The sequence below is a fragment of the Xiphophorus hellerii genome, chromosome 6 (genome assembly GCF_003331165.1).
Source record: "Xiphophorus hellerii strain 12219 chromosome 6, Xiphophorus_hellerii-4.1, whole genome shotgun sequence".
NCBI lineage: Eukaryota > Metazoa > Chordata > Actinopteri > Cyprinodontiformes > Poeciliidae > Xiphophorus > Xiphophorus hellerii.
The window spans coordinates 14526876-14551323 of NC_045677.1; the positions used below are offsets into that span (position 1 = coordinate 14526876).

At 39.6% G+C, this 24448-nt stretch overlaps 1 protein-coding gene across 1 annotated transcript in view; it reads right to left on the reverse strand.

The window, feature by feature from the left end:
* Nucleotides 1-14477: 14477 nt before the first annotated feature.
* Nucleotides 14478-24448, reverse strand: part of ptch2 (patched 2) — a 28426-nt gene continuing 18455 nt past the window's right edge. Inside the window, exons 16-23 of the mRNA XM_032566121.1 lie at nucleotides 23184-23326; nucleotides 22911-23091; nucleotides 22541-22821; nucleotides 20912-21049; nucleotides 20397-20539; nucleotides 17161-17557; nucleotides 16488-17055; nucleotides 14478-16388 (exon numbers count right to left, since the gene is read on the reverse strand). Coding sequence (XP_032422012.1) covers nucleotides 16354-16388; nucleotides 16488-17055; nucleotides 17161-17557; nucleotides 20397-20539; nucleotides 20912-21049; nucleotides 22541-22821; nucleotides 22911-23091; nucleotides 23184-23326 — 1886 coding nt within the window. The 3' untranslated portion in view covers nucleotides 14478-16353. The remainder of the gene's footprint in view (nucleotides 16389-16487; nucleotides 17056-17160; nucleotides 17558-20396; nucleotides 20540-20911; nucleotides 21050-22540; nucleotides 22822-22910; nucleotides 23092-23183; nucleotides 23327-24448) is intronic.

Genomic DNA, 24448 nt, shown 5'->3' on the forward strand with positions numbered 1-24448 from the left:
CCTGACTTGTGTATACACATTCCCCCTCAAGCGAACGCTGACACATGACAAATCAAAGTTCTAATAAACAGCTTGTGCTATAAGCAATTTTCCCGCCGCCACCAAGGGATGAAAAATAAATAAATCCCTGTTGGTCGACTGTCCGGGCCATTTGGTGGGTCTGTCTGCCGGCGACTGGGTGGCCCAGGGCTGCTTGGTGTGAGGCCTGGGATGGAGCCACAACTGTTTCCTGTGGGCAGCCCAACCCCCAGAACTTCTCCACAACTGGCTTAGTGGGTGGCATTCCCCTCCTCCTGTTCCTGTCACCCCCCGAAAACTCCTACACCCCCCGCCCCCCATAGCTCTTTTCCTCCAGGCACCTCCCCCTGTTCCCCTTCAGTCAGATGGTCCATCATTTTCACAGCCTGCGTTCAGCACTTCCACAGTGGTGCATCACATCAGATTGTATTTAAAATAAGTGCAAGTCAGAACTTATTGAATGGATACATTGAAATTCACCAATTTCATAAATCATGCATATTGTAATTACATTTGCCAGGCCTTACAAAGTAAGCTGGATACATTCTCATAAATCTCTATAAAACGGCATTTCAGGAGTCTTGGTACAAATCCCGAACTACCTGTCTAGCAAGTGAAAACTAATCTTATTATAATTTCATTATAGTATTAATGAGTTTGACTCTTTGACTTTTCGACATCCGTTTTTCCATATCTGCCTGAAATCAGACTAGTGTCTTGGTGTTCTTTTGTTTGTTTTGATCCCATTTGTTAGCTTTCTATTTCCTAGTGGTTTTTGATGACACAGGTATGGGGGGTGTTTGACATGGCATATGCCCGGGACGGCAACACCAGAGGGCAGCACCATGAGGCAAAAAATCCCAAAACATGTTACCTCCACTCTGAGCAAGTCTTCTATTCCCAGTTTGCAGGTCCAGCCATCTCCCTGAAGTGTTTACAGAGTAGCTACTGTGAGAACAGATCTCTGCTAGAGATAGAAGTTTTGCAATTAAAAAGTTGTTTCCATTCTCTTAAAGAAGTTTGAACGGTGTTTCATAATCTTTAGGTCAAAGCTAACATTAACTTTGTTAATAAGTAATTAACAAAGACACAGAGTACAAAAGACACGAGACCAAACCAGCCAGCAGAGCTGAATACAGAAAAAAGCCTTTTGATGCAATGTAGTAACTGTTCAATGTTTCACTAAATGCTGTTCACACTTAAATACTTTTTGACATATTGATGAAGTGCTATTTTCTGGATAACACATTCCTGATGCTCTAGGTCCAGAGATGTTCTGTTCATGGAAATACAAGTTCAATCTTTCGCTTACTTTAGAGTCACTCCATTTCTGATAATCCAAACACTGCTGATTTATTTTGTTTTCTATTACATTAGTAACCCACTTAATATTGCAGTTATTTCAACCAAATACTTCTGAACTTTTATTTTATTTTTGGTTTTTCATTAAAAAAAAAAAAATTCTGAATATTTGATATAAATAATTTCACACACAACCTTCATGATGGGCCTTTTCCTACACAAACACAGTGCATGTTTGTACACAGTTATCTCTGTTAGGCATTGGTTTGTTCAAATATGTTTAACACAGAAAAAAAGGATCAGCATACACATTGAAGGTTGGCCAAGTCTCCATAGCCTCTACACAAGAGCTGAGCTGGGAGAGGAGTGTAGTCACAAGAAGAGAGCATTTAGAGGTGTCAGTTCCTCAGGTGGCTGATCGGAGGAATGGGGTGTTGGAGAGGGATGTGGGGGGGTGGAGGGGCGACTTGTATCTGTTGGCCCCAAGTCTGTTTAACTGTCCCCATTTTTCCATCTGTGCAAAAGCATATTTTCTCAGCGTAAAGAAAATCGGCAGAGGCCAAGGCTCTGTTCCCCCTGCGCAGATCAAATAAACACACATGTGTGAGCTGAGCACACTTAAAAACCACCCAGGAAGGCTGACAGACAAGGAGATGAACACTGAGGAAAACTAAAATGGAATAGAAATAGAAAAAGTCATTCGTCAGAACTAGTTGTTTGATAATTTCTAATATTTTTCTTTTTAATAAAAAGTGTGTATCAAGTACAGAGTATAAAATGTAATCATAAACAAAACTTCAAGATTCCTGATTTTCAGTCACTTCTGGCATTATTCTTATATTTAATAAAAAATATATGATTGCATGCGGACCAATGCAAAATTAAAAGAAGCTAAAAAGTATTAAGTTGTATTGATGTGTTGTATAAATGTGTAAAAAGCTCATACTCATCAAATAAAGGTAAAAACAAAAAATCTATTTCACGACTTTTTGGGACATCACAGGCTCACTAAAACATGGAGTTTGTGACCCAATATGAAAAATGGCCACCAGAGGGCATTATAACAGCAAACTGCGATGGCAACATGCAGGATGTGGGACAATTATGAGTTACCATCAAACCTGACATGCATTATAATGGACTGTGAGAGGCTACCTCACACACATATATGCAAGGGGAGAGCATTCACCCAGCATGAGTCAATAGCAACGTTAGAGTAATATTTTTCTGTTTTATGTTTGCTTTCCTATAGCTTGTGTTTGACTTGGAGTTTTTCTGCTGAACTGTGTGTATATCAAGCTTCAGCGATTATTCAGTTTTCCCATCTAAGACATGAAACTAACTAGATTCAAAGTTTGTAATATAACAATCCACTCTAGAAGACATCTTCACATTTTTTATTGACTAAGGTCTACGTAAACATTTTGGGGACCTGTTTTGCTACCAGCCAAGCATCTAAAAGAAGCTACCGTAGAGAAAATACTTAATTTCTCTGAATCAATTGAAAGCTTTTGAATAACTCATTTAGTATTTATTCTCCCTTTGTTTCTTGTTAGAGTACCATAGTCTGAAGTCAGGGGTACACTCCAGTAACAGTAAAAGGTCCTTGTAACTGGTTTTAAACTAAGTGTAAAATAGGTAAATTAAGCAATTTATATAGAACGAGAAACCTTGTTTTATTGCTGCAAATTGATGCAGCTTGATCCCAGCATTGCAATAAAAGAACAGTTGTTTACAGTAGTTACTGGGCATTCCACACAATTTACAGATAGCTATTTTTTATCACACAGTGGGTTTATGAATTGTAAATCCATGGTTCCTGGTCTCTCTGGGCTGATTTGAAGTTACTTAGACAACACTGATATGTCTTTGAATTATGAGGAAAATTTAAGGCAAGCATTTAAAGGACGAGAAGATATAACTTTACCACAGAGAGTCAAGATTAGGTGAATAACAGAATGAAATTCAAACGTAAAAGTAGGAAAAACATTTTTTCTTGCTTCTCCAAATTTAGGTCTCTGTAAAGACACCTGCATTGTCTTATTGATTGTCCCTTACAAAGTAGAAATCTTGCCTATAGAAGATCTTTGTTATTTCTTCAGCACATTTGAACATCTGGCATAAAAGTTAAGCATGTACATAATACATACAAGAATGTCAATAAAATTTGACCAAGGAGGAGGAGAGGAAAAATAAGTCATGGTAGTTAGCAGGAGTGGTAACCAGTCTTTGAATTGGCCTTGTTTTCCCCATATTTACCTCTCCATTCATCAAACACAACCAAGAAGAACATTATCCCCCAATGAAACCAGTTTACCTAATTGATAAGAAATAGATTACAATAATCTCTTTGACACTCAGCCCAATTATTTTTCAGTAGATGGATCCATAGATGCATAAACATACGGAGATATAAACAATATTGTATTTCCCCCGAATTAAACAAAACTTTGATGGAACTCAAACTCTGTTTTAAATATTCGCTGTTAAATGTAAGTCAGTCTAGATGAAGTTTAATCAGTCTGAGTAGTTTATTTTTTGAAGTACAAACTATCAAATGCAGTACTAATTCTTTGAAAACCAGTGAAATAGACTTTTAATTGAGCACCAAGTCAAAGCTGAAAATCAGATACCAACCTAAACATTATCATCCGTCAGCTTAGTCATATCTTCTGAGAATGCTTAACTTTGCCCAGCATGAGGCGTAACTGCCAGATGGACTGCACATGCTAATTATTGATGGGAAACTTGTTTGGGGTGCAGCTCACACAATGTTTTTGTTTCCCCATGTACTTGTGCCACCCCAAGAATATATTGCCCAGAGCAATGAGCCATGTTCTCTTAAAGAACTAAATATCTATAGTGGTAACACAAATGGCTTCACATCTGATGGCTATTTGATACCAGTGACGTGACATGGGTTTTTCTGTGCCCTCATGAAACGACTGGGAAATATCCATAACAGAGCTTCTAAAAGATTAAGAAATAAAATTACATTTTAAAACATATCTCTGTCTGACTTTCAAAAAATCAACAAGTGTTAAAATCACAACATAGAAGATTTCTTTCTTCACCCTGAGGTGTTTAGTTGCATTGCTTGAATAAAGAGTTACATAAAAGCTTCTCAAAAGTGCTACTTAGATACCCACATGAAGAGTCAGATTCTTTTTTAAATATAGAAATTAAGCCATAGGAGGGATAGATCTTGAAGTTGTAGCCGTGGCAATCATTAAAATTGTTCTTTCTTTGAGGTATACTGTAATGATTTGGGAAGGAGGGGGTGGGGATTATGGTTTGTGAGCTGCAGTAATGAAATACAATTAATGTCAAAGCTTTGCTTCCGCAGCCTCACACACATGTGTCCTGTGTAGCTCAGGGTTCCTCTGTTTCTCCATTTGGTCAGTAACTAGTCCACAGGGCCACTCTGTCAGTCACAATTTCCCGCTTCGTCTTCGTCAGTTTTCACTTTAAGCTAAGAGAGCCGAGTGGGTCACGCCACAGAAAACACTAAGTAAGCACACTTTCAGCCTAAACATAATCTGAACCTGTCCTGTGACAAAATTAAATGCATTAGAAACAAGGGCTGAGCCATGACTGTGAAATTAGCCTATAAACTCTATTCTTGAATTCAATCAGTTCCTTTATGTGAACCGTAAAGATAGAAATCCAGCAGACCTAGGCATGGCCTCTTAAAAGGGAACACCAATCGAAACCACAAACCCTGAATAGAAACGCCAATGTGTCAGTGTGCTTTTGAAATTAATTCTCAAAACCCACCAGTGTTTCTTTCCCCCAATGTTTTTTTTTTTACAGGAACTCAACAGAGAAATCAGATGTTTACTTGCATTGTAGAGAGATCCTCAACATGTGGAGCCCAGAGTTTTCAAAGACAAACTTACACCACCAGTTCAGAGTTTTATAGCCCTCTCGCAAAACCACAGCATTAGGGCACACTCCAAAAATGCCTGCCTAACCAGTCATTTTCCTGTTTCACCAAAACCCCCAATCTAAAATATTAACATGTTAAAGGGCATTTTTTAGCAAAAGTAATGGCCAAAGTCCTATAACAAGTCAGTATTTAAAGACAAAAGAACTTGTTGTAGACACATTTGATGTTTGAAGCTGTGGGATCACTTATATTTTTTTCCATTCTATTGTCTGTGCATGGATTTAAAATAAAAACATATTGACAAAATACTTCACTGCTGAGGAAATAACAATAAGTTACAATGACTTGCAAAAATATTTGAGCCTTTTCACATTTTGTCACATCACATCCACTAACTCCAATCTATTTTAATTTGCCCAATGCAAAGTCATGCACGGTTATGAGATGAAAAGAAAATAAATCATGATTTTTATTTGTATTATTTTGAATGCGCCAATGATTGCTTTTTAGGTCATCCAAAACCAGACGGACCATAGAGTCACTGTAAACCTTCCAAATCTACCATCTAAGCTATAAAACTGGACTGAAGCATTAATCTGAAAAGCAGGCAACAACAAACCATCCGCAAGATGAAACATGGTGGTGGTAGGATTATGTTGTTAGGTTGCCTTTTTTTCTGCATTGGCACCCAGGGTTGTAGTAGACAATTTTGTTGGCTGTCATTTTGATTGATGGGTTAAAAAAAAAAAAAAACAGTCTAATTTTACCCATCAATTCTTATAAATGTTAATGACATTTCATTGACATTGCATTTCAGCAACTTTTTGTCCGCAGTGACAAAAGACACTGACTGTGGCCCCAATAACTACATACAAACAATGTAATTGAATGGCTGCACTTAAATGATGAATTATTCACCTGCTTTGGCTTGAATGTACAGCCTCATAACTTACACCTTGTCTACATATGCAGTGCAGAAAGACAAGAGACTTGACCAAAGTTTGGCCTTCTAGAATGAATCTACAGGGATAATAGCATACAACTCATTTATTAGAATGTCCCAATCTAAGTCAAGACCTAAATCCAATTAAGAAACTGTAGCTGGGCTCTAAAAATTCTGTTTACAGACACTCTTGATACAGTCTTAGTGGGCCTATGGTGTTTAGCATAGGAGATTGTTCAAAAAGTTTGAGTCTCTAGACCTGTACAACCCTGAAAGTCTGCATTAATCTACTCGCCACACTTTTCAGATTTTTACCTGCAAAAAATCCGTTTCCTTCCCCTTCACAATTATGCATCACTTTGTGTTGATGTGTCACATGCAGTTGTAATAAATCTCATTAACGTTTGTGACTGTTACATGATGAAAAGTCCAACAGCTCAACCTGTATGATAACTTCTGCAAGGTATTGGGGCTCCCTGGTACTATTTCAACTTTGCCTGTATCCTGATTAATTACATAAAATTACTTGCTTCAGTAAGTATTAGCTCCTCTCACTGTACTATTAGCTTTTACTGTTATTGCACTCAAACGTGTTAATGTTATTGCTTGCCTTATCCTAAACAATCATTTGGCAGAAGCAGAGAGAAGCAATATTGAAAAAGCCATGGTGTCAATTGAAGTTTATCCTCTGGTTTGCCCAACTTTCTGAAGGAGCCTTCGCCTTATTGCTCCCCAGCCTGTCCCAGTCCTCCTCCTCTACTGCCTCCTCCTCTCCTCTTCACCACATGAAATGGCCGTCTGTGCCAACCTAGCACTGAGCTTTCATTAGCTTTTACTACCCCACTTGGATGTGTTTAGTTTTGCTTTCTTTCTCCCCCTCTCTGTGTGTCTCCTGCCCTCTGTAAGTGTCTGTGTCTGCATATGTTTAATTACCAACCCCGGCCCTCCCTCTGGAGCACCCCTCAATGCCATACCACCATATCATTACACTGTGGCTGCAATTTAAACTTCACTCACACACGCGCGCACCCCTGCACGCACACGCATGCCAACATACACTGGTTGAAGACTGCTGAGCTGCTGTTGTGTCTTTATTCCAGCCTAACTCTGAACCCCTCACACCGAAGCCCACACGGACAAAGACGGGGAGACGGTGAGAAAGAAGAAACGGGAATTTCAAATCGTGTACTACTACAGCGCAACACATCACGACTGATCCACAGCTACATCTGGTGTTCGAACTGTTATTGTTTGAACCAAACAAACCACTTATAAACACAAGGCCTCTGCCTTGTGAGGCTCATATTTAGGCCCTTCTGTAAACAGCAAAGCACAGAATGAATCAATTAAAAGGGCATTACGCTGTTCCTGTTTATTTAAAACATGTTTACACTATACGGGCCCTACCGCCTGTCTGCATGATTGCCTGGAACTTCACATCCCTCCTCCTTTTTCTCCTCCTGCCACCCCTCGACAGGCCTGGTCACGGCCAAGGTATACCAAACACGTTCTCACACACACACACACACACACGTGCGCGCGCACGCACTCACACATGCATGCTGGGCATAGATTACAAACACATTTGTTATGTCGAAGAGAGCTGGGGTAAATATTGATCTCGTTCTTCCTCTGTTTCGGTGAGAGATGATTAGAAGGAGCAAGCTGGAGCAACAAATCCGGCGCAGCCAGCAATCACATCACATGGAACACATATAAATACACGGAGCAGCAAAGAAGTCAAGGCTTCACAGAGCATGCACTGTTTGAGAACAGGCTCAGAATGGAAAGTGCTTATGTAAGTAAATGAACATGACAGCGGATTGTTAAGAACGATTTTTACGTCTCTGAGGGGAAAATGTTGGGAGGCGCTGCGACATCTCAAAACGCTTTCATGCATGGTCTGCAGAGAGTGAAACATCATTAGCTGCGCTAATAACTAAATCTCACTGGCCTTTCCAACTGCTCAAATGTTCCTCATATTTAAGTATTCAAAACAAATGGTTGAGAAATGATGTAGAAAAACACCGTAGCATACAAATTTATGTTAGTGTTATTTGAAATCATTTGTTGTTTTTTCTTGCGTCTTCAGAAGGGGTGTGGATAAACGTTAAGGGGACTGTATTACCAAAGACACTCACATTTGATTACTTTTAATCTGTGGACAAGAAGCGGTAAAAACTTCAATACCACCTCGACAAAAAATAAAAAACAAAAAAACAACAAAAGACAGATGCCGTCACCACCATCTGTTACTGTGTTTGCCAGGTTCTTTTGGTGTTGTAGTGTGTACCAAATATACCATATGAAACTGCAGCCTGAAAGATCAAATTTGGTCTTATTAGACCATAACAGTCAAATAAAACCGGCCTGGTAGAGTTCTTCTTGAATTCTTCTTGAATGAGAGTGCATTACACTTACTGATACCTTTGTTTAATAGATCTTTTTGATTCTGTGTAATTTCTCTTGAAATACAACGGATCATCATCTATATATACATGTACATACATCTATGTCCCCAACCAATCTGTAAATACTGTACATATGCCTTTTCTCACATTGGCATAGAAATAATACCTCTCCTAACTTTTCTTTTGTTACTGGTTTTAATTTTTCTTAGCTGAGGTCGAAAAATTGAGATTCAGCAATGCTGTATTTCACTTTGCTCCCACACATATCTGTTACAAATTGTCACACATCTTTTTTCAATTGATAAAACCAATCAAAGATTCAGCAAGAAATGCTGAAAAAGCAGTAATATTGATAGCAGAAGGGACTTTACTCTGTCTACATTGGAAATCTTTTTTTTTTCTTTTGTTTTGTTCGACATGAAACCTTCTTCTCTGTGACACAAAGCCAGTAAATGTGAGAGAAGTTAAACAGGCTCCTTCTCCTCCTCTGTGGGTGTGAGAGCAGTGTGTGGGCCCAGATAGGAGCCGATAGCCCAGATAACACGATCTCGCTGTGCCAGCTCCTGACCTGAGTGTGAAGGTGAGACCGCTGGAGGAAGAGAAAACATGCCGAAGGAACAAAAGTCTGATCTCATGATCTGGTCATGCTGGTTTGTGTGTGTATGTGTGCGTGTGCGCGCATATGTGCACAGCTTGGGTGGCCAGAGGATGAACGCCAATTGTTGCTGGAATTCAATAGAGCTGATTAGCAAAGAAAAGTGTTTGTGTGTGGCTAAAACATGCACTGGCATGTGTGTTTGTGAGGCAGGGGGTGGTGTATGTGTTTCTACCTTCGCACTGGGTGCAGCACAAAAGAATGGAGGAATTAGCTGTGCAGCGAAGGAGAAAGCAGACTTCAGGGAGACATACATACCACACAGTTTGGAGGAAGTCAGGCTGCTTATCTTCTCATCTAAAGTAATTTTGTTGCAGTAACTCAACTGCTTTGCTGATGTACAGTGCTGTGCAAAAGTTTTAACTTCCTTGATTTCTTGTGAACCTTCAGCGTTCTCCTCAACGGGATCATTTCGGATATGATGTGGAGTCACTCAGAGCTCTGTTTTAGGACCAATCCTGATCCTGCTTTACACACTTCCTTTTCAGAAATAATAAAGAAATTCAACATCTCTCAGCACAGTAACACACAATTAACGTCCAGTCGTAATCACAAAAAATACTGGACTGTTAGACATTAATAAAAGTGACAATACACTCACTTAAATTCTGAAGACATTATACTTAGTCATTGCTACTGACAGCATGACTTCAGATATCATTCTAAGAAACTGAACGCTTTTGTTTGATCAACCTACAGTACAGACCAAAAGTTTGGACACACAGTTGTGTCCAAACTTTTGGTCTGTACTGTATGTCTCCATGTGGTTTCTTTAACTTTAGATTTTTTTCTATAGTAAGAATCTTGGATTCTTGGAAAACAAGAGATTATCATCCATGCTTTTATTTATCCTCATTTAGATTACTGTAACAGATGCTAACCTCTCTAAATAGAAAGGCTCTTGATCATCTCCAGATGGTGCAAACTACTCTATGCCAACGCTCCTGACTGGAAATAATAGAAGAACATACCTGGCTCATGACCTGCTCTCCACTGATTACCTGTCAATTTTGGAATTAATTAAAAAATCTCGGTGTTAACTTTTGGGGGAAACCAGACACAGCTGTTTGTCTGTTGCTCTGACTCATTTTAAAAGCTGAGGATATTGCTCCTGTTAAGCAGCAACATTTCAAATGAGGAATACTCTTCCTTACACTGTATTGACAAAGTTGATTCTATTAAAAAAAAATCATTTGAAATATTTTTAATTATTTTCATATACTACTTTTTATTTTTGTTTTCACTTATTGTATTTTTTACATTTTAAGATAAAATACTATGTGATTTTTTTAAAAATATGAATGGTGTAATATAAACAAACATTATGTGCTTTCTTTTAAACATGTTCAGTTTTGTCTCATATGAACCACTCCATCTGGGTGCCTCCATTTTCTTGTGTTTTTCTAATACAAGGAACAAATTGACTATTTGGAGATGTGTTTTTAATATTAAGACATATCACCCTTTGTTGACAATGCTAACAAAAGTCAGCTGTGGGGTTTTTTTTGAAAGAAAATGCTTTTCCAATTCTGCCTATCGTTGGATTACAGCTGCTCCCACTTATTTGCTCAAGGCCCCTGTGGTCATTGTCTTTGTTTTATCTTGTTAAATGTTTAACTTGGGGTGAGAGTATGCAAAACATCTGACTAATAGAAAACAGCCAGGTTGCTGCATGACAGAATAACATAATTGTTAAAAATATCAAAATGTCAAAAAGGATTATCTTATGCATCTGCAGGCCTAATCACACTCTGTCTTTGCAAAAAGTATTCAGAAAATATGAACTTTTTCACATTTTTGTCTTATTACAACCGTAAGCTACTGCCTATTTTGTTGGTTTTTTACACGATGGTCCAACACAATTTCATCTGAAATTAGAGGAAAATAATACATGGCTTACATTTTTTTTGTAAATAAAAATCTGAAAATGTATTACTATGTACTGTTTCCAACACCCCATAGTCAGTACCTTATGGAACCACTTTTTGCTTAAACTACAAATGTTTTGAAGTATGCCTTTACTAGCTTTACACATTTTGAGAATGATTTTGTTTTCAGTCATATTGGATATGGAGAGTATTTGAAGTTTACTCTTCAATATTTTTAACTGACTTTAGGTTTAGATATTGAATTGACAATCCTAAATCCTAAAAGAAATCATCTAAACTTCAGTGGGTGATGTGAAGCCTTCAACACGTTTGATTGTCGTGTATTTAGCTCCATCCATCTTCTCACCAACTCCAAGGAATTTCCCGGGTTCCTTCAGGAGAAATGCAACCACACAGCATAATACAGTCATAACCATGTTTCACAGTGCTGATGGGGTGTTCAGGGTAATGAGCAGTAATAGTTTTTCTGCTGTGTTTCTTGGTTTTCATGATGCTGTTTGTTCACTTATGTTCTCTAACAAACCTCAAAGGCCTTCACAGATCAGCTGCATTTATACCAAGGAAAAAAGCACATAGATGAGGTCTATTTATTGTTTTCATGTGGTGACTTGTGAAGACAATTGGTTGAACTTTGAAGTTTTGCAAACCTTATAATGTCGTAACTTCACATTTATGCGCTACATTGTGTGGTCTTTTGCAGAAAGAAACTCATTAAAGTTTGTAGTTGCATAATAATAAAAGGTGAACAATCAATTATATTTTAATTTGGCCTTTAGATATACTTTCAGCAACATTTAAGGATTTTATAGTTATTGCTAAATGTATCTAAGCAAAATTAAGCCATAAATGCTTCGTCTCACCCACAAGCAATACCTTTTTTTCCCCCCACTCAGTCATGACATTAATGGACTATGTGCGTTCACCATAATTTTCCCTACCGAAAGCATTTTCATTAATGCAGTTGTGCATTGCATATTCTTAACATTTCTGTGTGAGCTATGTGCAATTCAACTTTTCACTTTCACTGTGCTGTATTGTTAGTTTAAATTGCAATAGTGTGTGCAAACTGTTTTGGTTGAGATGTAAATGGACATGAAAGGGACTTCAAAAGACTGAGGTATCAGATTCAGACATAGGCTGCTTTGCCTGAGCTGACAAACGAGGAGCTGTTATGTGGAAAGCACAGGAATTTACAGGGTCTACCTTTCATCTACACAGGTGGCCTGGCGTGTAGGGGTGAGTGTATCTGTGTATAAGAAGGCACAGAGGGGAGGAAATGCTTAATTATGCCCATCAGGTCCCAAAACAGAAAGATGACTAGACTTTTGGGCATAAAACGTAAATCTAGTTGGTTTTTCACAAGTTAAGATATGATTTTAGAGACTGGGGCACATAAATGAGTCTCAGCCTTAAGCTTCAATAGATTATATTGAAGGTTATAATGCTTGAGGTTTTAAGAATTGCATTGCATGTTTGAAAAACAGTAACAGTAAAAAGACATATGCTTCTGTGTGTCAGGGATCAAAAAGTGATCAGAGATCCTTTTTGTGACAGAGAATTAATGCTTAGTGGAGATGCTTCATGTTACTTTGCACTGTACAAAAGCACACTATGTAAGATAAATATAGAAAAAAACAAAACATAAAATTTTGTCCATAGCAACAGCACTGTGTTGGAAAAAGTTGGAAAATTTTGCCGAATAGCCTTTATTTCCATGCAAAATACACAATTTCAGCTCATGCATATGGACTGGGATTACTGGACATTCTATTCCAAAGCAAGGGAGGAAGAAACAAGTTTCACTTTTTTTTAAATCTCACATTAAGTGTTAATTGCTAATTCAAATTATAATTTGTTGTACCTGTTTTCACTCCACAGAAAGTGAAGAAAATGGAATATTGAGCTGTGTAAGCAAAAATATGTTTTAAGATTTAGTTTACCTGTTAATCACCTAGCTAATATTTAGTTGCATAAACACTGTTTTCTGTAACTGTTTCACATGTGGTACAGAGATAGAATCAACCAACTTTTGGCAACTGTGAACATTTATTCTAGCCCAAGATGATATGATTGCATTTCACAATTACTTTGCATTACTTGGCTTTGCCTCAGAAACAATGTTTGATGTCATGCTTTATGTTCCCTATTAGACGGAGGTCCTTGATTTATACTTTTCACCACATAGCATTCTCTTGTTAGTCTGGAACCATGATTCTGCTCACTCACTACAACCAGCATGTACACAATTAGCTGCTTATGTACAGGGGTCAATTTTTTGATTCCCGTTTTTTTTTTTTTCACTTGACTGATTGAGCTACCGCCAGTACATTAAGTGATGCAGAAAATATGTCATGACTATTTTGTCCATTTGTTTTCTTTCATTCTTTTTTTTTATTTTTATTTTTTTTTTTTACCAAAAACAGTTATTATAGGGCTCAACTGCTGCAATGCCAAAAACGATTTTTCTTGTGGAGAAGCATTCCCATAATTTTTGACATGGAATTTATAATCAAATGGATATAAAAATAGTTTATAGGTTTTTTTTTCTCTAAATGGATACCCTTTTAACAGTATTTCTTTTTTTATATTTAAAATGGTATTTTCTGTCAGGAGTCACTCACTTTTGTGTGATGGATGATGCCTATTATTTGGACATTATCGTTGGAAAATCTTTCTTCATCCTGAGTAAAGTTAACATTCACAACAAAAACTGTATAATTTTCATACTATGAAATTAGTTTGAGTAACTTTTAATTGTGGGATAGTTTTACCTGTTTTTAGCTGAGGGGCCAGTCAAATGAGGAAACTCTACTAACCGAAATCAGCAATTGATGCGTTTAATATTGTGCACTCATGGCGAGATTAGATTACATGTGTGCAATCTCTGAAGGCAAATTGAACATTGGATTTCATTTAGGGAACATAAGAGTAATGCAGGCAGAAGAGAAATGCATGGCACAATTTTTAGATTTTTAATATGTGAAATGCTACGAATATTTAGCATTTATGCACTTATGCATCATGTTGCATTTATTTTCTTTCACAATTTTGTGTTGGTTTCTCACAATCAGCTTGGAAGCTGAATACTTGTAGCTGCAAAGAGATAAACAGTGGAAACCTTCTCAATGCACTGCATGATGTTTAAAGTTTCCAAATGAAAACATTTTCTGCACAATATACACAGCTGTGCTTATGCTTGTTGAGGACTTTGATTTTAAGTCATAAATATCAACATGCTACCATTAAACCTTTTGTTAGAGTCATTAAACAAAGCACCTCGATAAGAGACTAACCAGCAAACACTGATAGGTTGAACTGCTTGTGATAACAGCGTTGACCCATGATGTCACAAAGGGCAACCGACAAGAAGGCAGTTTGTCATTCAATTTATTTTGTTAGTTTAATTTCTATAGCAGGTGAGGGAACATAACGGTCACATATGGGTTCTCTTGAGCATAGTTTTCAGAAATCACAGTGTTTCAGACATGGACATGAACATCTTAAAAAATGACAATGAAGAAGAAAGGGCCAAGAGGAAACTTAAAAACACGATGTCACTTTTTTCTACACAACTTCTCCTTCATGGTCCTCCAATTGCCCCCTTTGATTCACAGACACACACACACTCACACACGCCAACATGAACCTGCACACGCACACATTCGCACAATGTGTTGTCATCCCCTCCCCTATTCCCCAAAAGGCAAACAAAACAAAACAATAAAACAAAACCTCAAGAACAAATAGATATATTTATATATAATATATATTTACTCTTTAAAAATAGAACTTCGGTCTAGATACTAACATCTGTACAAACTACAAAAATAAAAATTTTAATATAAATAATTTATATGGCATGACATTAACATCTTTCTTGAAATAAACTACAAACCACCGCAAGAGCCCCTTGCTCTTGACCCCCTCCCTCATCAGAATCTGACGCGGTCTGCTCGAACTGGAAAGCGGTGCTTTGCTTGCTTTTGCTTCATAATTCCCAACTGCAGTAGCTAAACGACTCAACTTTCATATTTACAAAAAGTACGAAAACGGAAGAAGCTGCCACTTGAAACATGACAAAGACAATAGATCCGCATGTTTATCCCTGCAGTTTAAACTGGCAGTGACGAGACCAATACTGAACGACTGAAGCTTTGTTCTCAGTCTGAGGGGAAGCAAAATGAGTAGAAAGTGAGTCGAAACGAGTTGAGGCACCAGGACTGACTAAACCAGTTCAGAGTCAAAACAACATGACACTGTTGCTACTCAGAAAGGGGGAAGAATCAAATAAAATAACTCCCTTTGCATTTTTAAAATTCCCTTTTTGACAAGGCGAACAACACTTTTTCGACAAAGTGACTAAAACACCCCCCCAAAACCCATAAACGAGCTTACACAAACTGCTGAAAAAATTAACACAAGTTATCGGAGCTCCTTCAAGTAGATTAAAACTGCAGAGGATGTTGAGACAACGTTGGAATTAGGAGCGTTGCTTTCCAGCACGATGGCTAAATAATTCAAAAGGTTTAGAGCCCAAACGGAGAACATAATACTGACCTTTAATTGCTGGGATAATGAGAAAAAGGGGGACACACTGAAGGCACAATGGTTACTGCTGTTAGGAAACAGTATCTACTGTATAATTCCCTGCAACCTGTGACAAAGAACTTGGACCCAACAGATTGTTTATGACAAAGTATTTCATAGTATAATACTGTGAAAAAAAAGAGGAGGGAAGGGGTATGGGATAGGTTGGGGGACTGCACTTATTATGGCAAATTGCCTGAAAAGAAATCGGAAATGTAGCAGCAAGAAAAAACAACAACAAAATAACACAAATAGAAATAAACACTGACCATGTATGTTCAATACTCTAATACCTTAATAAAATCTCACTTTTTGTGAAAACATATAGAACATTTCTTATTCTATACAAAGTGGGACGGAAAACGAATCCACATCCCCACATGAAAATAATCTTTTACATCTTACATAAGAGTATACCCAAGTTATACAGTACTCTTTTAAATAGCTTCCCTCTTTTTAGTATTAAAATATATATACTCATAGATTTATATAACTCTTAAAACAAGTAATTTCATTTTTCATGTTCTTGAAGTGAATCCTCTCTGCTTTTTTTTTTCATGTGAAGTCTATGTACAGTTAAGAGTTTGAGACACAGTGAGGAGGTCGAGGTGCTCTGGGATCCAGAGACTCAAAGTGAGAGAGCCATGATGAGTGAGTCTCTAGCAGTCTTTAGATGCCTGGATCCTCAGCCCACCTGCAGCACACAGGAAATAGAAAACGGTCAGCAAATAAAGCTCTCATTTCAAAACTTCTTAGAAGTTTGTGAAAAGGTCAGCAGAGGATCCCGGCTCACCTTGTGACTTGCCGAGTTGATATTCCGTCTGGACCTGTGTCACCTCCAAGTCTTGGAGCTCTAGAGAGTCTCTGTTACATGAAGAATATTTTGTTTTGTCGCCACAAGTCCTTTTAGCAGCTTCAAAACAGTCCGACTCGCTGTCCACGTCAAAACCTTCATGCATGTAGCCTTGATAAGCTGTCCCCGGTAAAGTCGGGTGCACAGCCACCGTAACGGAGGCTGTAGCAGTCACCATGGTGACAGGGCCCCCAGAGGGGCCTTGTTGCATTGGCAGGGAAGAGTTGCTGTGACCGTAGCTCGGCCCTTTAGTCCTGTTTGGCTGAGGCCCTCTGCTGTTCTGCAGCCTAGGGCCACTTTGACAAGTCCTCCCAGGGAAATGAGCTTTGTCGCTGGGTAAGCGTTGAGGAGACTGATCCTGCAGTCTCTGGAGATCGCTCTGCTGCTCACGCTTGTTTCCATCCCAGCATGTTACCTGGGAGCCAACAGGTGGTTGCAGATTGTGGTTGGATTCACATAACGGTTCAACCCTCCCACCCACTGCGTTTTCCCTAAAGGGCTTCAGCACCTAAAACAAACACAACATTTGTATGTTACACATGAGTACAAATACAAGATTAAAGAGGAGTTATATGCAAAAATCTTTGAAGATTTATGCGCTCATGGTGCTTACCGTTAGTTTGGGGAAGCTTGGGTTCTTGCTGGCTTCCACCAGTATGTGGGACGTTGTGGAAGGAGCTGTTGTTTGGTACGCGTTCCTGTCACAGTACTTATAGTCCTCCTCCCCGATCCCAGAGGTCGTCGTCACCTCGGAGTAGTATTCAGAATCTGACGACTCAGAAAACGCTTGCTGCCGTGGCGAGCGTGGATGGTTGTGGGCTGTGAAGTATCCGTGGTGGGCCATTGGAGGAGGCAGCGGTGGCTCGGGAGAAGGTGTCGGCAGGCAGCTGGCATTGTCAACTGGGGTGACTTCAGCTGGAGGGCCCAGCATGGAGAGGAGGACTGGGAGGAGAACTAAGCCATTCAGCATCCCCAAAACAGTCAGAATGGCGAGGACAGCAAAAAAATACCTGCGAGATGAACAGACATAGAGCTTTGATTAGATCAAATAGAGAAATATAATCAACTTCAGACAATTTTCAGCTTTGATAGTCCTGATAAGTCATGTGGGGTAAGAAATTAGTGAACACACCTTAGCTACGGGGTTGTGCTTACAAAAGAACTTTCTCAAGAATCAAAGAATCCAGTGAATAGCTAACTGCAGTATCAGTGAGGTGACATGAAATAAGATGAAAAACAAAAATCTAGGATGCTATTTTAATGTAAATTTCTCTATATTAAGACATTTTTGTGAGAGAGAGCAAGAGTCATTCCTCAGATAACAATTGCTTTTTTTTCTATCTTTGTTTCTTTTTAACTTGTTTTCCTTTTAACTTCTGTCTTTATGGAACAAACAATGTTGGCAGGCTTTCAGAAATCTCAGAGTAATGGTAAGGATTCACGTTCTCCAGAGGAAAAACACAACCACAGCTGTTTTTGTAATGCTAGCCAGGCTATCAGACTGATAGCCAGGCTATCAGTCTGAAGACTTACCAGGGCAATGTGAACTGTGAACCGTAAACTCCACACCAAACATATCTATAAAGTATTTAATTATTTTATCTTTATTATTAAAAACCAATAAAACCTTATTTTACTTGGACAAAAATTGCATGCTGTTGCGTCCACATTAGCATTTAGCCAAACTTCTGATAATTCTAAATAATTTCATTTGAAATCAATTATTTCAATAATCTAATCAGTTGAGATTTTCCTTGCATCTTACACAAAATGAGCAAGACCACTTGGGTTAAAACCACATCACTGTGTGCATGACTTACACCCCCACGCACACCCCCACGCACACCCACACACACGCACACACACACACACGCACACACAGCTGCTGTACATGAGGAAGAAAAGTAGCTCAGGGAAGGAAGGCTGGGAAAACCCAATGCTTGTGTATCAAAGGGGTTGGGGGAGAGGCTAATCTGACTCCCCACTCAGCTTAAACATGCTTTGATGCCTCTTGTGCTGCTTCTGCACAACTTTCTCTCGCTCTGTTTTTCTCTTTTTTTTTTGCAGCTCCCACTGCATGCGTGCTTGTTTTGTGCATGTGTGCGTGCATCTCGACGGAGCTCCGGGGAGGCCAGGGGTGGAGGCACGCCACAAGAAAGAGCTCCCCCGAGCAAATTAGAGAGGACTCCACTTAAACACTAACAGAAAACGCGAAGGAAGAGAGGCGGTAAGATGCTTTAAGTCTGCTAAGCCAGACCTTAGGAGGTGAAAGAAATAAGGAGAGAAAAAAATAATGAAGTTGGCATGAGGCGAAGGCAGAAAAAAACAACAAAACAAAAGAAGGAAAGCGGTGGAGTTGTTATGGAAAGATGCTTCTTCATAATCGCTTGAAATGATTATTACTGCTATTCAACAAGTAAAGTCCTTTTTTCTCAGAAAAGATTAAAAACCTCAAATAAAACCAAAATCATATTAGACCATTGAAGTTTGAAGCTAGCTATTATGGAATTCAAAATACCACAGCGGTCTCCTTTATGTGCCACTTTTTACTTTACTTACAGACAAAAAGAGACAACTAGAACCCCCCCGTCAGTCACTGTCAGGAATTTAGTGGCTTACACAAACTAATCTTTTCCAGTTGTGGTCAGGCCTGGAAAGGGATTCATGTACATACATGAAGGTATATGTGTTTCTGTTTGTAAAAAAAAAAAAAGAGAGAGAGAGAGAGACTGGTGAGAAGAGTCTCTATTCATGCTTGTTTGTGTATTCAGCGCATTACAAGGCCAGAAGATGTTTACACCAGTATGTTTATGTTGCTCCCCAGCTAGCCTGCTTTGCCTCGCCCCATTTGCCCAACTACAACTGCAGCTAAACAAGACCTCCAACAGAGCCTCGGCCCCTCTGCCTCACCCCTTCCCATCCTCTTGCCATATGTTGCATGCCAACCACTTTCTAGTGATTTTTCCTTTCTTTTAGTTTACTTGCATTTGCTTAACTTCAGTTCTCCATCTCTGTGGAGGTTCCCTTTACTATATTTGAACCACCCATAAGAACCACATATCCGTGCAAGTCAGCTAACCCTCCCAAGACTCCCACTCCCTGCGTCTCCTTCTGCTTCTGTGCGAGTTTCTTCAGAAAAACTGGCTGTTTTTATGTCACGGAGGCCTGTTGCAGTCTGTGAGCTCAAGGTTGTGGTTTCGGGTTTGGGCCGAGACCACTTTCTGCTGAAAAACATGGAGCTATTCGGCTTTTTTTCCACTTAGCCCATGAAGTACAAGAAAGAAAGAAAGAAAGAAAGAAAAAAAGACGCATTACGACGCACATGCACAAGATTTACACTTCGCTCGCAAGACACGCACATGCACTGAGAACAGAGATGGAAGGAACAGTCTCTGTTGGTGGGCTGCATAACATCTGACTGGCTGACCAGTTCAAATTTAGCTCCACTTTTTATTATGGCATCCGACATGGAAGGGAAAGAATGCCAAATGGATGATAGGAATTTTTACAGATTCCCCGAGTGTGTGTGTGAGAGAGAGAGAGAGAGGGAGTCAAGAGAGAGACACCACCCAGTGGGCAGCAGAAAGCTTCCATGTTTACAAGCAGCTGCTACACAACACTGATGTTTTCCCCATTTGTTGCATTCTGAAGTTGGAGATCTGTGTGTGTGCATGTGTCCTCCTGGAGTGACAGAACCAGCTGTGTAATAGACACTGTCTGCATGCATGCGTGTGTGTGTGAAGAAAGATAGAGAAAAACACTTCCACCTGCATCAAGCCCTTAGGTCTCCTAAGAAAGCTTCCTTTTGCAACCCAGCTAGGAGAAACAAAACACCCACATATATCTCACCTCATGATGAAGTCAAACTCTGAACCCGCCAGCATGAGAACACCCAGCAATGTGGAGATTGCACCATCAACCACTGGGGCAAACATGTGTTCCAGTGCCACCGCTGTGCGCTTGTTTCTGTTGCCAATCGCTGTCAGGAAGCCCTGTGGCCAAAAAAAATGGGAAAGGTGGGGATGAGGAAGAAGTTGGAAATCTTTCCAATCATCCAAAATGTGTTTGTGGCGAAGCTTGGCAGGCTACAGAACTGCTGGATTACTGTGCTTAACACCACACTGCGCTACAATAAAAGTCTGCCAGCATAAGGGAGGAAGCCAAAATAAATCCTTAATCACAAACATTTCACCTTCATTACTTTCCATTTAACAAATAAAACTACAGGAGTCTCTGCTTTGAACTGATGTGGGCTTTGTGGAGAACAAATTAAAGTCCTGGTTTTCAGTATTTCTTCCATCTTTTATACAGGTTTCAAGCAAAACGAGCGTTTCACTGAAAGCCGTTGCAGTCTGAAGACTTACCAGGGCAATGTGAACCGTAAACTCCACGCCGATGCCCACCGATGCGATCAGGATGACCACAGGAATGGCACTGAGCTTGATGCCAATCAGGCCCATGGTGCCAAACAACTCCACCGTCATCATGGCCAAGATAAACACCTGAAACACACACACATAGAAATGTTGTAACTCTGGTGTGGAAGAAAATTAAGAATGAGGGAACAGAAAAAGAAACAAAGAAATGGCCTTGAAAGAGGTAATTATCAGTGATTTTGTCATTCGTCATTTGCCTGAGTTGACCATTTTCGCTACAAAACTGTGACCCTGTACTCATATTCAAATTTCTAGCTCTGGGCAAATGACTCGGAGTACTTCAAATCTTTTATGACCATTGAACACACTATTCTACCAGTTCACACTAACTGTACAGCTATTGGATGTGGAAAGTTTTGCTATAGGAGGAAGACTCAAAGTCAGCTAATTCTGTGAAGTGTTTGAATATAAAGTCATAGAAATGGTTGAAGCTATACTAAAAAAAATCCTCCAGGCTGCAAGAGATCAAGAGAGAGCAAGACTAACAGGAGAGCTGAACAAAGAAAAGTAGAAATACTTGGCCTGTTCCTTCAGAGGTTTTAAACTCTGTATGTTGAGGAATTTGTTAGATTAAGAAACGTCAACATTGAAGAAATCTCAAGAGTTCAGGTAAGGCTCTACATTCTTTAGGAGATACACACAATAATGCAATAATTTTTGTTAATTGCAAACCCCCCCCCTGTCACACACCCAGTTTGACATCACCTCAGCTCCTAATATAAAGAATCAGTAGAAAAAAACAACTAAATGTCAAAGATTCATAGAAACTGAGGAAACCGGATGTATCCCTATATGAAAAAAGGGTTTAAAAAAAAAAAAATAGACATATGCCTGGGAAGATGGAGCTTTTGATCTCAGTCAAAAGCTTGAGTCTTGAGCTTGGGCAGAGTTACAGTGGAAATGATAAAAGCAGTTTTATTGCTCAACCACACACAGGCAAGAGGGGCTTGTCACCCGCTGGCATCATACTTGCCTGCAGCTCTTTGTTGTCCCAATCAGAGCTGCTAAGGGAGTGCCTTTTAAAAAAAACATACTATTTACAGACAAACTCAGTTGTTGCCTTACAGAGTTCATCAACAAATGTGTTTTTTATGTAAGGGTGTGCATGTATTAGGGATGTTTCTCTCCACGTCACATGAAGATGTGCCCATATATATATTCTGATGGATGACTTGAGCAGGCCAAGGTTGCAACTGGACCGATCTGTTCTCTTCCTGTGTCTCTCCTTCTCCATTTGACAAAAACAGCAAGTGGGCTGGAGGTACAGGCTTCAGGAGGCTAAAGACTGTTTTTGACTGTTTTGCATTTCCTTTTTTTCTGAGGCTAGGCAAACCTATGCTAGAATGACAATGTCTCTATGTGTGAGAGAGTGACCCTCTGCAGAGACAAACAAGGGCCCCTAGACAGTGTTGGTGAGCTATGCTGAGAGGAGCGAATAGAAAGAAAAATGAAGAGTGGAGTTAGGAAGATGGTAATGATCTTTAGGACAGAAATGGGAAATGACAGAATAGATGAGTGATGGAAAGACGAAGCAAATAAGGGGGAGGCAGGACTTACAATGATGCCAGCCGTCCAGGGGTTGAGCAGGAGAATGGCGCATACCAGGAAGGTACAGGCCAGCACAACGCTAATTGACAGCAGGAACCAGTGACGGAGGCCGATGTACTGTTCCCAGAACAGGAAGGGGTAACCGTTAGGGTAGTTGAGCACGCCCTTGCGGCTGAACTCATCACAAATGGCACGCACGCACTCGATGGCCTCCACGAAGTCACTAGCCTGCCGAAGGCCATTCAGGTAGAAGGGAAACTGAGCAAACTCCAGGGGTTCTGCTGAGGGGACTGAATAGAGGAAAAGATTATTTTGTTGTCTCTACTGAGAGACATACGTGCAAAAATTTATTTAAAAAAAATAATTATAAAACACTTACTGCGCAGATTTTCTCCTGTGGTGTCATACTTGTCATGAATCCACTCTCTGGGGTGAGGATAGAAGTTGGCCTGGGATGCGGCATAGCCCAGGGGATCATTACTGACCCACACGGTCAGGTAAATGTAAAATACCTCCGGGGGGATCAAACCCTCGCCATCCACCAGCCGGCGAGAAGTCAACTGAAGGAAGTGAAGGAAAATCCATGGATTAATTTTCTCCGGGCCACAGGCTAGATCAGGACAGTGACATCTGGTTATCTGTCTTGAGGTACCTGGCTGTGGTTGAAAGGCTCTTTCTTGGAGCCTGTCTGGATGAGCAGCTTGTACGCCAGAGCTCCATCTTCGGTGCCGTTCCTGTAGCTGTCAACTGTAATCCGGCCCGCCTGCCAGTCAGCATCAAAAGCAGCCTGGAGACCTACGCGTGAGGTAAAAACACACAAAAAGGAAGAATTATTGTAGATATTACTTGGAAATGCTTTGATTCTTATAACCATAAAAACAGAAAGTTTTTCCAGATGTTTCTCTTTGAATGAGGTGACGCTGAAAATGTGAAAGCTCATGTTTCCTCTTTTTTTGTTTTCCCCCACAGTTGGCCCTGATTGACCTGTTAACTATTACTTCCTCTTGACTGGGGCTTTGACACATTATAACCTAAGGACACCCACACACACAAATGTACACATGCATGTAAAGATAACCCATGACCTCAACCTATCGACAACGCCACCCATGAGCCCAGGTGGAGGGGGGGATAGTATGACTGAACTTTCGCTCACCCTTTGCAAATTCTCAACCCCACTCCCTCTGCTCACCGCAAGCCGACTTTATTAAAGTAAAAAGTGGAAGAATTGGTTTATTTTTTTCTTTTTCTGGTCAACGAAAGCACAAAATCTAAGAGCTAACACGTTGCAATGACAAAACACTGGAGTATTCTGTACAAGTATAACTACAGTCGTATATTTTTAGCATCAGTAATGTGCAGAAAAATAAAGTCAGACATATCACACCAATGTCTCTTCCATTCAGGCTGGAAGAGAGCAAGAGAGACTGAGACTTCAACAGAAAACAGGAAGGAAATATAAAACACATGAACAAGTACAAAGCACAAAGATGCTCTATGTTATCCTTTTAAGCTTTCAACTGCTGAATGTTAAGGAACATTTTTAAATTGGATATGTTGGCAGCTTACAAACATCGATGCTAGCAATTCTAATTATGCTAATCACTAACACAAGATGCTAAATTATGTAATTATTCTGTCCTTAATTTGCTTCAAATATTATTAAACCCCTCATTTTTAGCAACTCTTCTCTCACTCATGTGATGTGACTTTAGTTGTGGTCCTTATATTAAAGGTAAAGACCCCTCACAGATGAAAGACCTTTGATTTGCTGTTCTTATATATTCTTCTATTATAATTCAGTAAGAGAAATCCGAATTGGAAGAATTGGAAACAACAGGCTGAGGTTTCACAAAAACTGGTGATAAGAAATCAGCCACAAAATGTTGCGCTTATAAAATAGACCCAACTACAAGA